This window comes from Manduca sexta, unplaced genomic scaffold (assembly GCF_014839805.1).
Source record: "Manduca sexta isolate Smith_Timp_Sample1 unplaced genomic scaffold, JHU_Msex_v1.0 HiC_scaffold_3288, whole genome shotgun sequence".
NCBI lineage: Eukaryota > Metazoa > Arthropoda > Insecta > Lepidoptera > Sphingidae > Manduca > Manduca sexta.
The window spans coordinates 1-14,600 of record NW_023594339.1 but is presented as its reverse complement, the minus strand read 5'-3'; the positions used below and the strand labels follow the sequence as shown (position 1 = coordinate 14,600).

General features: G+C 33.8%; 2 protein-coding genes and 1 long non-coding RNA gene across 3 annotated transcripts; 1 reads left to right on the top strand and 2 right to left on the bottom strand.

Annotated features, from left to right (window-relative positions):
* Positions 1 to 1,617: 1,617 nt before the first annotated feature.
* Positions 1,618 to 2,499, bottom strand: LOC115445712. The gene is made up of 2 exons (XM_037446614.1): positions 2,327 to 2,499; positions 1,618 to 2,054 (listed from the first exon to the last, which is right to left on the bottom strand). The coding sequence occupies exons 1-2, from the start codon at positions 2,483 to 2,485 to the stop codon at positions 1,707 to 1,709; spliced, it is 507 nt and encodes a 168-aa protein (XP_037302511.1). The 5' UTR covers positions 2,486 to 2,499; the 3' UTR covers positions 1,618 to 1,706.
* Positions 2,500 to 4,896: 2,397 nt separating this feature from the next.
* Positions 4,897 to 6,178, top strand: LOC119192866. Its single transcript, XR_005113767.1, has 2 exons — positions 4,897 to 5,455; positions 6,021 to 6,178. It is a non-coding gene; the product is annotated as an uncharacterized LOC119192866 (long non-coding RNA).
* Positions 6,179 to 10,376: 4,198 nt separating this feature from the next.
* LOC119188454 lies at positions 10,377 to 11,546 on the bottom strand. The gene is made up of 2 exons (XM_037446615.1): positions 11,476 to 11,546; positions 10,377 to 10,978 (listed from the first exon to the last, which is right to left on the bottom strand). The coding sequence occupies exons 1-2, from the start codon at positions 11,512 to 11,514 to the stop codon at positions 10,742 to 10,744; spliced, it is 276 nt and encodes a 91-aa protein (XP_037302512.1). The 5' UTR covers positions 11,515 to 11,546; the 3' UTR covers positions 10,377 to 10,741.
* Between the last annotated feature and the right edge of the window lie 3,054 nt (positions 11,547 to 14,600).

Here is a 14,600-nt window from a genome sequence, read left to right as displayed (position 1 = left end):
CTGTAGGCAAATTTATCACAACGAGGCACTACCACTTTATTTTATAAATATAAATCAAACCTAATTAAGTTGCACCACCTTTTCAAGAAATAAATAGATATATGCGTGAGCGTTTCTTGACAAATTGTTATTAATCTTTGCCCACTCCTATGGGACAAGAGCGTGAGCGTATATATGTACATATGTACTACAAATATACTAACCCCAGTTCTTTGTATGAGATTGATTCTTTTCAACAATTCTTTGTTAACATTCATGTTTTCCTCCAGCTGACGGGCGTAGTAATCCAGTCTGCGAGTTTTAGATACAATTCAGGAAACAGCTCTGGAGGTTTGTCGTCTACAATGTGTTTTGCCATTTGCAACTGAAATAATTTGATTGACAATCTAACGTTTTAGCTAATGTGGATGATGCATGTAACAGCATTATCATGATTCCATTTTTGCGTGGAAAGATTAACAAAACACATTTTCTCATTGAAAAGGACCTATAATCATATAATGCAATGGTTTTATTTATATAGAACGACGTATACCTCTTTTTGATGGTTGCACCAACACGAATAAAACTCCTTCGACAATAAAGGAAACCTTGGTGGCTGAAAGTAGAAGTTGAGAAGAAGTTTATTCGGGAAATAATTATAATATTTTGTTCTTAAAATGGCATCCGTCACAAAAAAATATTTATCTTTGTGCGAGATCCTTCCATTTAATAAACAATTACCAAATGCGCAAATATGCATATAATTATAAGCAGCAACTCAGTACTTTCCAGCTTCACTAAGCTGAAAAGTACTTACGAACAAAAAGAAAAAAACTACATTGCTCAGCACATCGATATGAGGTCGCAAACTTACCAGCTTAAATTCTCTAGGCTTGCGCACTCGTGGCGGACGAGGTTTTTCTGGCTCCGGTAACGGGGTGTTAAACGCTGGGTTTTGTAGAAGAGCATCGCAAGCACGCTCTCGCAGCGGATGCATGATGAGTTACAAATACCGAATGTCTTACGAGCTCTGACTAAAAAAGGCAATTGTGTAATGCATTGAAAATGTATAAATACTTCAAAAATTTTATAAATTCTTATAAATTATTCCCTGTTTATACTAAATAAAATTTAATGTCCGTGTCTAGCACATAACATAGAAACATGTTTTGCAAAGAGAATTATAATATATAGGGAAAATGTTTTGCAAAGAGAATCAAAGAAAATTATAATATATATGAAAATGTTTTTCTTCTGTCACTTTACTATAGAGTACGTACTATCGACAAAATTTAAGGAAAGGAGAGTCGAATTCAAAGCGCATCATAATAGGTACGGAAAGTTTTAAATTCTTTCATCGTTTCCGAACAAACTTTTTATTTTTTTTTATTCTATCTCGATAAGGAGACTGCACTGCACCTGATGGTAAGTGCAATGCCGTATATTTTACGTAAATCTAAAGAAAATAAAACCTCGATAATATTCTACCTACTGTCAATAAACTTCGATAATAACTGTTTTACCCTGGTCTTTAATTTTCTAACTGGAGGAGGTTTTGCCCAGGTTGGGCAACCAGAGCAAGTTATCGGTATCAGAGTCGTTAGTATAAGTTGTTAAAATAATTTAAAAACTCTGTGTCTGAATAAAGGCTTATATAATTATTATTAGCAAAATCGCAAAGTTGGGATAAAAATTTCATACAACGTACAATAAAATATTATTTATCATTGTGTCTTGTGGTAGGAGCCATACCATGGACGCTTCACTACTACATCATGTTTCTTGTTGTATCTTTTCTTGCTGCGATCTTTTTTGGCGGGAGGCTCTGTAGACTGACATGTATCTTCACCTCTGTTTTCTACAGGAATTCGGATTATGTTTTTCAGTTTTCTTGGCTTGCAATTCATGCGTTTCACAGCTCTAACAGTTATGTAATACTTTGATAAACTGATCTGCAACATTCCGTAGTGAATGACAACTGTATTGGTTTCCTCTATGAAATTTACTTCTGGTGTTGATATTATGTTTATGACTTCTATTTTCACGTTTATTATACTGTAGCATGGTGGTACCTGGAATGTTTGAACAGAAATTAAACGACGAAGGGTATTTGTGGTAGTCCTTTTGAAGACTTAAGGGCGTAAACGTAGTGCTTATGATCAATGTATCAAGGGAGACTATAGCCAAGACGCTTTTCTAAAATAAATATTAAAATACATGCAATAAAGACTGTGTAAATATAAAAAAAACATTTTACAATGTTTTTATACATAAATATAAAAGCCGACTTAATGCCGAAGGTATTCTCTACCACTCAACCTATGGGTAGGATTTAGGTACTTACTTCAATTGGTATGTACTTCGTTCGCTGAAAAATACACATCCATCCATCAAAGTCGGCTATAATAACGCTGTTCTTATGAATCTCTAGATTACGATCACCAAATTCCCATGTCATGCATAATCCATTGTAAAAACATAATAAGATACAGTACAATATCATAAAAACCCGACACATCTCATGAAATTAGAATTCGTAGTATCATAATCATTAAAAAAAAATATTATCTAATACCAAAAACATGAAATCAATTACGTTCACTACACACTTAATTACGGTAACTTAACTGACGATTAATAGAAATTAATTCTAACGTGTTAAAATTTGTTACGCATATAAACGTCAGCTGGTATTTGCTGAAATTAATTAATGAACACAGATCTTTTATAAACTACTATTTTAGATAACTAAATCATGCCGGTAGATGGCGTTTTTCCGGCTGGCAATACTAAGGAGAACAAACTGTTCATGACGGTAGAGGTAGTTTACCGCCGTTTTCAATAAATGATCTCAAACGCTGTTTTCGATCTATCGTGATAATGGAATTGATTATTGGTTTAATCTCGGGATTGGACAGAAGATTAGTATTGAGATACCAGCTAATTAACTGCCATGTTAAATAAACAAACGGCGGTTAATAATTATTAACGGTTATTTTTCTATACGGGACGGAAAAGTGATTTAAATCCACATCAAGTGCTACTGGAGTGAGGTTTAGATAGAGTTGCGATTAATGAGATATTACCACACCAACAGGCGACACAATTATGCTGTTCTATTTTCCCTGAACCCTGATGTTTGGATCTTGATGTATACACGGTTAATGCTGGATAGAGACACATTTACGAAGGCTAGTAATGCTAGAAAACATATAGTAAAAATAATAATTATGTAAAGGAAAGTAATTTCATTAGTTCTCTTCATTTTGGTCTTTGATCAAGGCACACAGTATGTGCAAAAGCGAAATACGAGAAAAAGGAACTCGGGAGCCAACAGCATAGTGTATTCGAACCATTTGGAGCGTTTTTTGACACCTCTTTATTTCAAAATCTAATTATAATAACCACATGATATATTTTACGGAATTTGACATTAAATAATAATGTACTAATAATGCTGCATAGTTTTTTAGAATTAAATCACGATTCTTTTCTAGTAACATGGTATGTAGGAGAACGTATGTATAGACGTAATAAGTCTGTCTATTTCTTCCTCCAAGCGGCAATCTACAAGCATTGATGGGTTTTAATTTGATGATTAGTTTAGTCTATTGCTGGAAATCATAAGACATAACATCAATGGCAGAATTAGCACGGGGCTATCCGGGCAACTGGCCGGGGCCTCACGTGGTGCCTTGGAAGATTTTTAGCACCTTACTTGGCAACTGTTATATTCAGGAAGCCTTTTTTGCTCCGACTGAGGTCTCGCGTCTGTTTTTTGTTTCGGATGGCGTCTGTTGAAGCTGTCACTGCGTAACATTCAAAGTCTCAGGGTGACGAGGCCAGTGCATTGCTACAGAGTTTTTGTTGTCCTAAGTACGTGTTATGTCGGTACTGTTTGTGTATTTAAAACCTAGTTAATGCCGCTGTTTATTGAATTTATTATTTCGTAATACGGAACAGAACAGTGTTTTCTTTGTTCGGTTCTTGGTTAAGTTCGTTTGTTGAATATGAACTAAAACGTCGTCGATTAATAGGCACGCGCATAATCATGGCCGAACTTTTGAAGTTGGGCCGTTAAACTGACGCAATGGCGGTTCCTTTCGATTGTCACTGATCATGACCAAACACAAAGGATTATCTACTTTCCATGTTCGTAATCACTTGTATTTGTCTATCATGACATTCTATAGGATCTATTAATAATAATATGTAAAGCGACAGACTTTTAATTGAAGGAAAAGTAATGATGTAGTACAATAATTAAATAAAAAATGCGATAAAATATTTTTATTATTTCGTTCGGAAGGTACCTAACAAGTAAGGCAGCCGTATATTTGACCCACATGCTTTTGTGAACCAGGCACAGGGTACCCTAATTGATTACTTTTGTATTTTTTTTTTAGTTTCCTTTGTTTACTGCGGTATCTTCGTTCTTCCTCGGAGTCTTCTTCCGATTCTTCAGGAGGTGGGCGGTACTTTTTCGTTTTCAGTTTCTTTTTCCTTTTCTCCTGTCGCCCGCAATTTTTCTCTTTAATAGCCTTGACGGTTAGGTAATATTTGGACACACTGCTTTGAAGCAATTTGTAGTGGATGACAACAGTATAGGTGTCTTTTTGGTAGGTCACATCCGGCGTTGTTAACTCGTTTAGAACTTCAACCTTTACGTACACTACCTGGTGGCATGTTGGCACCTGAAAATGGAAAAAAAGTATTCTGTAAACTATTGGGCGTGAATACGATTTTAAATCAATAAGTCTAAACCATTTAAAGAAGTCCTTAGAATTCCTAACTACCGGTGTCTTGCGTCGTGAGCATCGCCATCACAGGTTCATTTTTTAATATTTTCCTATACATTTGTCTTGTATGATATGATTAAAAAAAGAAAAAAAAGGACGTTTTATAATAAAAAGAAAAAACAATATTATCTTACTGGAAATTGCACGCGTGTGGTTTTTTGAAAAATGTTGATATCTCCACTGCCTGTAGATATCACAACGCTGCCTTTTCGGTCTTCGCCAAATTCCCAGATGGCGGCCCATCCTCCCCCGATGCACAAAACTATACAAAGTAAAACAAGCTGACCCATCCTGGCCGAAGCCGAGTCAAAACTATAATTTTTTTGTCTCAACTTTACCTATTTTTATACATCGGTATTGAATCAATTAATCGGTTTGTTATTTTACACACTCAATTAAAGTTGTGAAATTATTTTCTTCTGTTTATTCATTAGTTATGCTAATAAAACCTAATATATTTTTGTAATCAAAAGAAGCGACAAGCACAAGACATGTATATAAAACAATAATTACATTCGCTTATGAACATATTTAAAGAGAAGCATTAGATCGAGTAAATTATAAATTATATTCGCCCAGATTGCGACCCGTAAGAGTGTCGCGTTCCGGAGGCAAATGTTTCAGAAGTAAACGCCGAAACAGCTGAACGGATTTTGATGAAATTTGGCACACAGGTAGACTATGACCTGAATTAACACTGTTTGTTTTTATCCCATAATTTGCGCTTATGGAAAATAATGAAATATTTAAATAGATAGCGCTGGCGTCGTACATTGTTTTACACCAGATTGTTTTAACGACATAACATTGATCTAAAAGATTAAAGGATCTTAAATATATGATTTGTTTGACGCAGCAGTATTTAGTCGCTAAAAGTGCAGTTGATTAATTGAGCCTTTGGTTTATTAAAATGTTCAGTTTCATAGAATTGTGAAATTCATACATCACAGTTTTATCATCCAAGGGGTCGCCCATTAGGGTTCCCACCTTTCACTATGTGGGTTCTGTCTCTTATAGTGGCGAGCTTATCATCACATCCGGGCACAAAAGTTTAGCAGAAGAGCAAAGCAGAAAAACTCAATACCACTTTGCCCCACCCAAGATTTGAATCCATGACCTCGAGCCGTGTCGTACCGCGTAGGCAATACATCAACGCCCCCGATGAAGTCATAGTAACTGAATGGATAGTGGATACGAAATCTTAATTGTTTATTGTCCTTATTTTTTGTCATGTTTCAGGTGCAATAAGTTAACAAAGTCTGCGCGGTGCTTTAAGAACAGATAGCAAGCGTGTGATAATAAAAAACAAAACTGCTTTAAATATTTTGTAATTCCGAACAACAAGAACGAACACTAAATAATTTCCAATTAAAATTAAAAAATAAAACTACTATAAATATTTTTTAATTTCCTAATAACAAGTAGGAACTCTAAACAATTTCCAATTCAGATTGATAATATATTTTAAACAGTCATTAGAATTATAAATTTTGAAATCCGGTTCAATAATTAGAATAATACGGACCTATACGCCCGACAGACGTTAATTTTTTTCTGGGCCTAAGTTTATTAATTAGTTCAATCAGCGCACGGTAGTCATAATCATTAGAATCTTGATCAATCTCCTCGGAGTCAATAGGACGGTATTTTATAAACTTGGTATTTGCTCGTCTATCTTCTTGGCAGCTAAGACGACGTACTCCCTTAGCGACGATGCTGTAGGTGGAGATGCTGCTCTGTAGCCAGTTGTATTTGATAACCACAGTGTGCGTATCCTTATCATAGGTCACTTCAGGAGTTGACAGATCGTTTTGTACATCTACTCTCACGTACACAACTTCGAAGCATGACGATATCTGAAGGAAATGTGATAAGGTTGATATTTGGTGTTAATTTTTATATATTGCAGTAAAATTTTCTTATTTCTTATTGTGACATATTTATTTACTGTCTGTAGTAGCTATTAATTATTTTACAGTTCCATTTTACTGGCGTCTATAGTGATGTGTACACACCACTAGTGATGTTCTTAGTCTTATATTCATTTTTTAATATATATTAATGTAAATAGTTGTCCAACTGGGAATTTCATTCAAAACCTCAAGGTCAACTACGGTTATGATACATTTGAGTAAATACAAGATAGATATGGACGAATATATAAGTGACAGTTCGCTCTACATGATCCTTTTTTAATTCTTGTAGAAATGGGTTTCTTTTCTCACTTCCTTATTGTCCTGAGCTAAAACATTGTTATGAGATAATTGACAATTCTAATATCTTACCATGAGCGGCACGCGTCGAACTTTCTGGAATAGATTCATGTCTCCAATGCTAGTGGAGATAACCTTACTGTCCGGGGTATCCTCGCCGAATTCCCATGTGGCGCAAAGACCGCTGCCCACCAACAGTAAAACAGAACAACCGAACAATAACAATCGCGCCATACTGCTCGAAGTGTAGAACTAGATTTATCTGACAAGGCTATTTATTTTATTTCTCTAATGCTCGGACACCTCATTAGATCGGAACAAATTTATACATATCATTATTTATAATAGTTATACTCGAAATAAGTTAGTTGCAATGATTAGTTCCGAGTCAAGTTGTGGTTGGATGGAATTGAGGTTATGGTAGTACATACATATTATATTTAATATTTTGCATGGATTATAAAAATTCTCAAGGTTCAGTTTTCTCCAAAATCCTATGTTGTGCCTCGGCCATGTAGAACAAGTTAGGTAAGTAAGTATAAGATGTATGCATCTGAAGATAATCTGCGCATAATGTAAGCAATAATTTGCACTGTTGTAAGAATAATCAATTTAATATAACATGGCGAAGGGTGATAACATTGTTCACGCTTTACACATGATTAGAGCTTAATCTGTCACGATCTCTATTATAAAATATAGTATTATGATAAGCTTTTCTAGTTTATAAGAGCAGGCCGTTATGTTGTTCGAAGTAAAAATAAATATATTTAAAAAAAATATTTTTTTGTTAATTAGTAGACTATTTCGGTGGTGTAGTTGTTACGGTACATCTGCAGTGCTGAGGAAGATCTCATCTATCTACCTTCCTACCTTAGAACCTAAGAAGTTTCGATCCTCGAGTTAGGGAAAGTCATATTAGGTTTTTCTACTCAGTATTAGCTCAGAGTCTGGAATTTGTTTCCGATATAGCGATAGGCTCACCCCCTACAACATTATGGGACGGAATTCACACTGCGGAAAGTAGGTGCACCAGTAGCGCCTCTGCTTATCCCTTCGGGGCTAAAAGGCGTGAGCGTGTATAGTATTATTTTGTTCGTTTTGTAAATAAATAAAGATAGAGTATATAAATATTATATATTATACTCACAGAAAAGGATGAAGGAATGAGAGCATTAACGATACTATATTTGGAACTGCTGAATCTTAAAAAAAATATTGCATATCATTTTATAAGTTTGGAGCCTAAAATTGAATAGGATTAATTCAATTACAATATCAGTCAGAATATATAAACTTACAATTTCAGAAAAATCCAGAATTTTTTTATGATCTAGAATAATAGTACTCGAAACAAAGTGCTGTCTTCAATTCAATGAACAATATATTATATATTTTTTTTTCATAGAAGAAATTACTCTGAAATTGACTGCTCCGAAAATGTGCAGATATATTTAAGTAACATTATTTTTTTAAACAATGAAAAAAAAACTGTGATAATGTTATATTTTAAGTGTCATTTTGAATACACACAGAAACAAAACAGAAAACTGGATTAGATCACTGTAATTTAAGGCTTCCAGAAGTGCTTCTTGCGCCTACGCATTTTGCCATTGCGACAGTATCTATTCCTTACACCCCTTGCGACGATATCGTAGGTGGATCGGCTGTCTTGTGATGGGTCATAGTGTATGATGACGGTGTTCGAGTCCTTGTTGAAGGACACGGCGGGAGGCGAGGCAGTGCTCACGTTGTCTACATCCACTTTTACGTTAATTAGTTTTATGCATTCCGAGACCTGTGGAGCACGATTTATAGTACTCGTTTAAATTCCTATAATATCAACCCTGTACTATATACTGTCCCACTGCTGGGTCTCTTCTACTGCTGAGAGGGAATAGGCCTTAGTCCACCACGCTGGTCTATTGCGGATTTGTTGTAGACTTCACACACCTTCGAAATTCTTATAAAGAACTTCTCAGGTGTGTAGGTTTCCTCACGATGTTTAACTAAGCGATAATTCACAAAGAATACACACATAATTTTAGAAAACTTAGAGGTGTATGCCTTGGGAACCTGCGAACATTCGTCTCGGCAGTCTGTTCCACAACCAACTAGGCTATCGCCATTTAAATCCCTGCTTCACTTCAATAAATCATACAATTTTCGTGTTACTGTTGTCTAAGGTCTAATCTTAAAATTATAATGAAGATATATATGTCCAATATGTACACCGTATTAGAATTCAACACAAATTCTTGCGTGTAATTTTTGTAAACACGAAGATAAAATATCATAGAATGTTGTCTCACCAAATATTACACATTCATAGTTTTACCTTTCATTAAAAACACCAGCCCTGTATACTAACTATTGAAGCCACGGGCCTCTTCCATTACTGAGAGGATTTAGGCCTTAGTTTACTACGCTGGTCTAATGCGAGTTGGTAGACTTCACATACTTTCGCAATTATAATGTAGATTTCTAAGTATATTTCCTTGCAATGACTTTCTTCACCGTTCAAGCAATAATTGACAAACAACTTTGAAAAATCAGAGGTGTGCTTTGGGTTTTGATGGACTTTCGTCTCGGCAGTTCGTTTCAAAACTATCATTCAAAACTAGGCTTATCTATTAATTACTTACCGTTATGGGTATTCGTTTAGTCTTGACTGTGGCGCTTATGTAGCCTATGTGATGAGCAACTATTTTACTAGATCGCACATCTTGTCCGAAATTCCATACTGTACCTTGGCACAAATGAACGTATAATAATAGAAAACAAATCAATTTATGTTGATACATACTGCGCTCATACAGGTAATGAAAAAATGTTTATAAAACACACTGCTATTTAGTTTTCCTCAAATTTATAATTACTTATTGCATACCTAATACGAGACTGTGTAAGGAATATAAGTAATTAAAATTTCAATTGAAGAAACAGACTTTCTGATTAACCTTACGTCTACATCAATGAATGAGTGACTAACAATTGCACACTAGTTTCTCTGTCTGATATATATTTTTCATTATCTATTAGGTGTTTGGTTTGTAGAGTGCGTGTGTATAAATTTTACCGCTTTGTTAATTAAGCAGCAGTCGACATGTACTATTGTGTTTGGGTTTGATGAAATCTTTAGCCAGCCAGATACTGGGCATTATGATATTTAAAATTTAATACGTGTGCACTTATATCTAAATACAAAAATAATAAAAACTTTTCTGTGTATTATTTAAATATACTTACTTGAATGAAAATACTCAATTGGTAACATTAATTTTTTTAAATCATTAATGTTTTGTAAATTAATTAAATATAAATATTAAAAGAGATATCATATAAATTTATACAATCTTTAATTAAATGTATTAAAATTATGTTTACATTGGAACAAGAATTTTTATTTACGCGTTAGATGTTGGTTAAAACTAATTTGACGGGTTACATCGAAGTTTTCGGAGTCTACCCACATGATCATGAATACTGAAGAGTCTTAGAAACGTTGGAACAAAAAATTAACAAACACAATACGCCTCTTGGACTAAAATCACTTTACTAGTTTGGAAAAATAATGCTAATAAGATTTGAACAAAGGGAATTAAGTTTTTGAACAAAAATATTTTAGATTTGGACGATCTTGATTAGAAAGGTGTCGTGCAGACGCATATCTACATACTTTACTAAATTAACAAACAAAAGCCCAGTTACCTGTTAACTACATAGTACTTTTCAAAAAGTTGTTGTTTAATTCGTGTATGTTGTCAAAAATTTGTTTTTAAACCTAAGTTCCTTATGAGTAGATCCACCGCAGTCTTTATCTTTAATAGCTCTTGCAACAATGTCGTAATAGCTGGTACTCTTCTGCGACTTCTTGTAATTTATTGCGACCGTGGTAGTAGTCCAGTTGTACTTCACTTCGGGCGTAGTGAAATCATTCTCAACTTCTACTTGAACGTATATTATTTCCATGCATTCCGGTACCTATGAAATAGGTAAATATAAGTATTTATCATTGAGTATGTAATATTAATCGTATGGATACGAATGAGCTAAACTTTACGCTAATGTATAAAGCTGAAGAGTTTCTTCGTTCGTTTGAACGCGCCAATCTCAGGAATTACCAAACCGAATTTGAAATTTTTACCTAACCGAATTTGGAAAAACTTCAAAGTCGGTTTGTTCTTGAAAATATTTATCCCGGTAAAATTTGTTTTATGCGGACGGAACTGCAGGCAAAACCTAGTGAATGATAAAAGTAAAAAATCTAACAACCAACTACAAAATATGCTTTTGAATTCATTGATATTAATTTGTGGTATCATCAAATTCTCCTTCGAGAAGGTATTATTTGGATCGCGGTGAACATTTTTTGTCAAATAAGTACTTGTTTCATTTCATGGTTCATAAAAAGTTATGTCAGTTTAGGCCGATAGGTTTATAAAGGTTTTAACAAGTTAATAGACATTTAAATATCTTACTGGTAAGTTCACGGATCTATATTTTTGGGTTTGCGTCATTTCCCCGTGATAGTGGGCAATCACTTCGCTACCCTTTTATTCCGTCCGAACTCCCAAACTGCGTACCCAAGGATGACCTGAATAGAGACGAAAAAACAGAATAAATAAATAAACCGATCCACACCAACCATCTTGGATGATAGGCCAAAGAGTAGTTTCAAATTTGAGTAATTTATTTTCTTTATACTTTCAGAAATAGCGACAAATTAAACATGCTGATAAATGTTAATTTTAATTCGTTCGTATTGTTTTAATCTAAAGTTGTTAGATTTTATTTATGATTTGTGAAATAATGCTACACCTAATTAAAAGCAATTACATGATTAACACATAGTAATTTGTGAACACGTAATTGCATTTCAATATCGGTTGTTAAAATTTTGATTGATTTTAGTTGCTTATGGATAAATTTTAAGATTATCCTGGCATATCCTGAATACTACAGTACTGTAGAATATATCATTCTTTGTTGTATGAACAGGCGTCGAACATAGTGACTGAGATATTCAATCATTATCGACTATAATATTTTTTATTGCCGTTGCATTCTTTGATAAATGAGAGTTCATATAGGGGAAGAGCTCGGGCCCAACAGAAATTAGGACTGCATTAGGAAGATAAATCTAGTACAGAATATGTTAAATATTTAAACCGTTAAAACCTACCAAGAATTATGCAGGCACTGTCGCATGGTGTTAGGTCAGGAAAACTTGGCCTCGCCCGAGTCTCAGAACAGAGTGCTTCATGGTGATCACTTTACTAAGTAATTTAAAATAATTATGATAAAATCAAAGTATAATTCAAAGTTATATTATAAATGCCAAAGTAACTCTGTCAGTCAGTTACGCTTTCATTGCCAAACTATTGAACCGATTTTATTGAAATTTTGTGTGAAATAAACTTAGCTTTACTAAAGTTTTTCACACGGGTGAACCCGTGAGCAAAACTTTGTGAATCATTAAAAGTAAAAAATCTAACAACCAACTACGACATGCGCATTTCAGTTCATTTATGTGTATGTGAATTTATATGTAAGGAAGTAGACTATACATATATTTTGTATCGAAAAAGTTATAGCGGAACTTTTATCTGGGAAAGCTTTTTCATATGGGCGTGGACGCGAGCAAAAGCTAGTATATCATAAACAGTATATATTATGTGTTTTTTGTTTCTTTTTTTTTTGTTTGAACTAATAGCATATGAGTTTAGAAGTTTCGACGTCATTATTTTAAACTTGAATAATTACACCGTGTCTAAAATGTTGCCTCTTTGTCGCAAGCTGAAATCTTCATACGCTTTGTCTAAGTAATATAAATCTAAGAAAAGTAATAAATAAAGTAATACCATTAATATTATTGTGATTTATTAGAACTATAACATATTTTGGTTTCCCAAATATTAGCACTCAAACGTTTGGCGAGCTCAACAATATAAAGTGTCTTACGAGTGTAAAGAACTAAATTTTCGCGCTTTACATCGGATTTCCTCTAAACCATCAGAAGTATACTGGTTTGCGTTTAGCCGGCCGCCGTTTGGTAGATTTATTGGTATATTTTCTCTGTTTTTCGTAGGGCGCTTGAATTTATTGTCAGGCTTACTACCCGTTTCATCGCTTCCTGTCCGCTAGCGCATTTTGTCAGTAATAGCTTTGGCAGTGACCTTGTACTGACAGACACTTTGTCAACCGGTTTTGTAATGAATGGTTACTATGTTACTATGCTTGTTGAAATGTATAGCCGGTGTGGACACATCATTACTGATGTCTGCCCTCTAACGTAAATAATTTGCATACATTTCGGCACCTGAAAGTTTTGAAGAAAATTATATTTTATAGTTACTTGTATTGTTAAATACAATGCGTATAATTAATGGTATAAATGTAGAGTGTTCTTGCAGACGTAGTATAGAAATACAAAAGTAAATAGAGAGATATTTCCTATTGAGATCTTGTTAGAGCTTTCGATAGGAATTCTTTTATATTATAAAAAAATATTTATCAAAATTAAAGAGAATGTAAGATATATGCTTTTCAACTAAAACATGTATGTCTAACTCCGAATATGGCATACATGATTCTAAAAGTATCAAGTAAACCGTATTAAAAACTTTTCATATGCTTACATTGAAAGTAAGTTGACGAGTTTTCGTTTAATAGTCATTCTGTCCTGTAATTTCTGAAATAATTTTACTTCCTCTAGGTTCCTCCATGTTCCCAAATAGCACCCTCTGATATCTGACCGTAGAGTAATGAACTAAAAACAAAAATATAAATCGACCCATTATTCGGATCGACTTTATTCAACAAAATAAAAAATTTAAGAAAAGTGCTTTTATTTTCTTCTGCGTTTCTGATAATCATTAATAATGTAATATTAATGTGTAGTATATTAGTATAATAATTTCATGTTCAGATTTTAGATGTGGTTATAATTGTTCATGTTTATATAATTAAGCCTCTTAAGAAGTTTATTGCCTGTAATAATCGAAGTATCGTTCAATTACGTATCGTGATTGCCATTGTTTAGACCAGGCACCTTTTTTATCTCTTTTCCACAGTCGCATGTTCGAGACGATGATCTCTCTTCATATAAATATGCCTGAATACTAGTATTCGTCAATCTGGAAATCTTTGGGGGAGGCCCATGTTTAGTTTGGATATCCTGCGGCTAATGATGACGATTTGTATTTGTATGTAAATTTTCTGAATGGATGCTGAATAGTGACGACTATTTATATGTTAATGTAAAGTAAAAATTCTGCTTTGAAGAAGATATGAATTAGATTGCGGTTAATATTTTTTGTCTAATAGTTATGACAATTTGTACAATTTTATTTAAAAGTAAATAGATTTTTTTCTAATTACAATTTTTAATAAAAACATATAGATATTAAATAAATCTTCTGGCAAACTTCACGTATTTATGTTTATGCACTATCGTCATTCTGTCCGTGGTATTGTGCACTACACTTTTATTTCCTTCTAAACTACCAAAATGCATGCCACCCCAGGATGACCTTGAGTAAAGGAGAGAGAAAACAGAATAAATAAAACTAATGGGTCCACACCATGCATCATTAAAATGTTG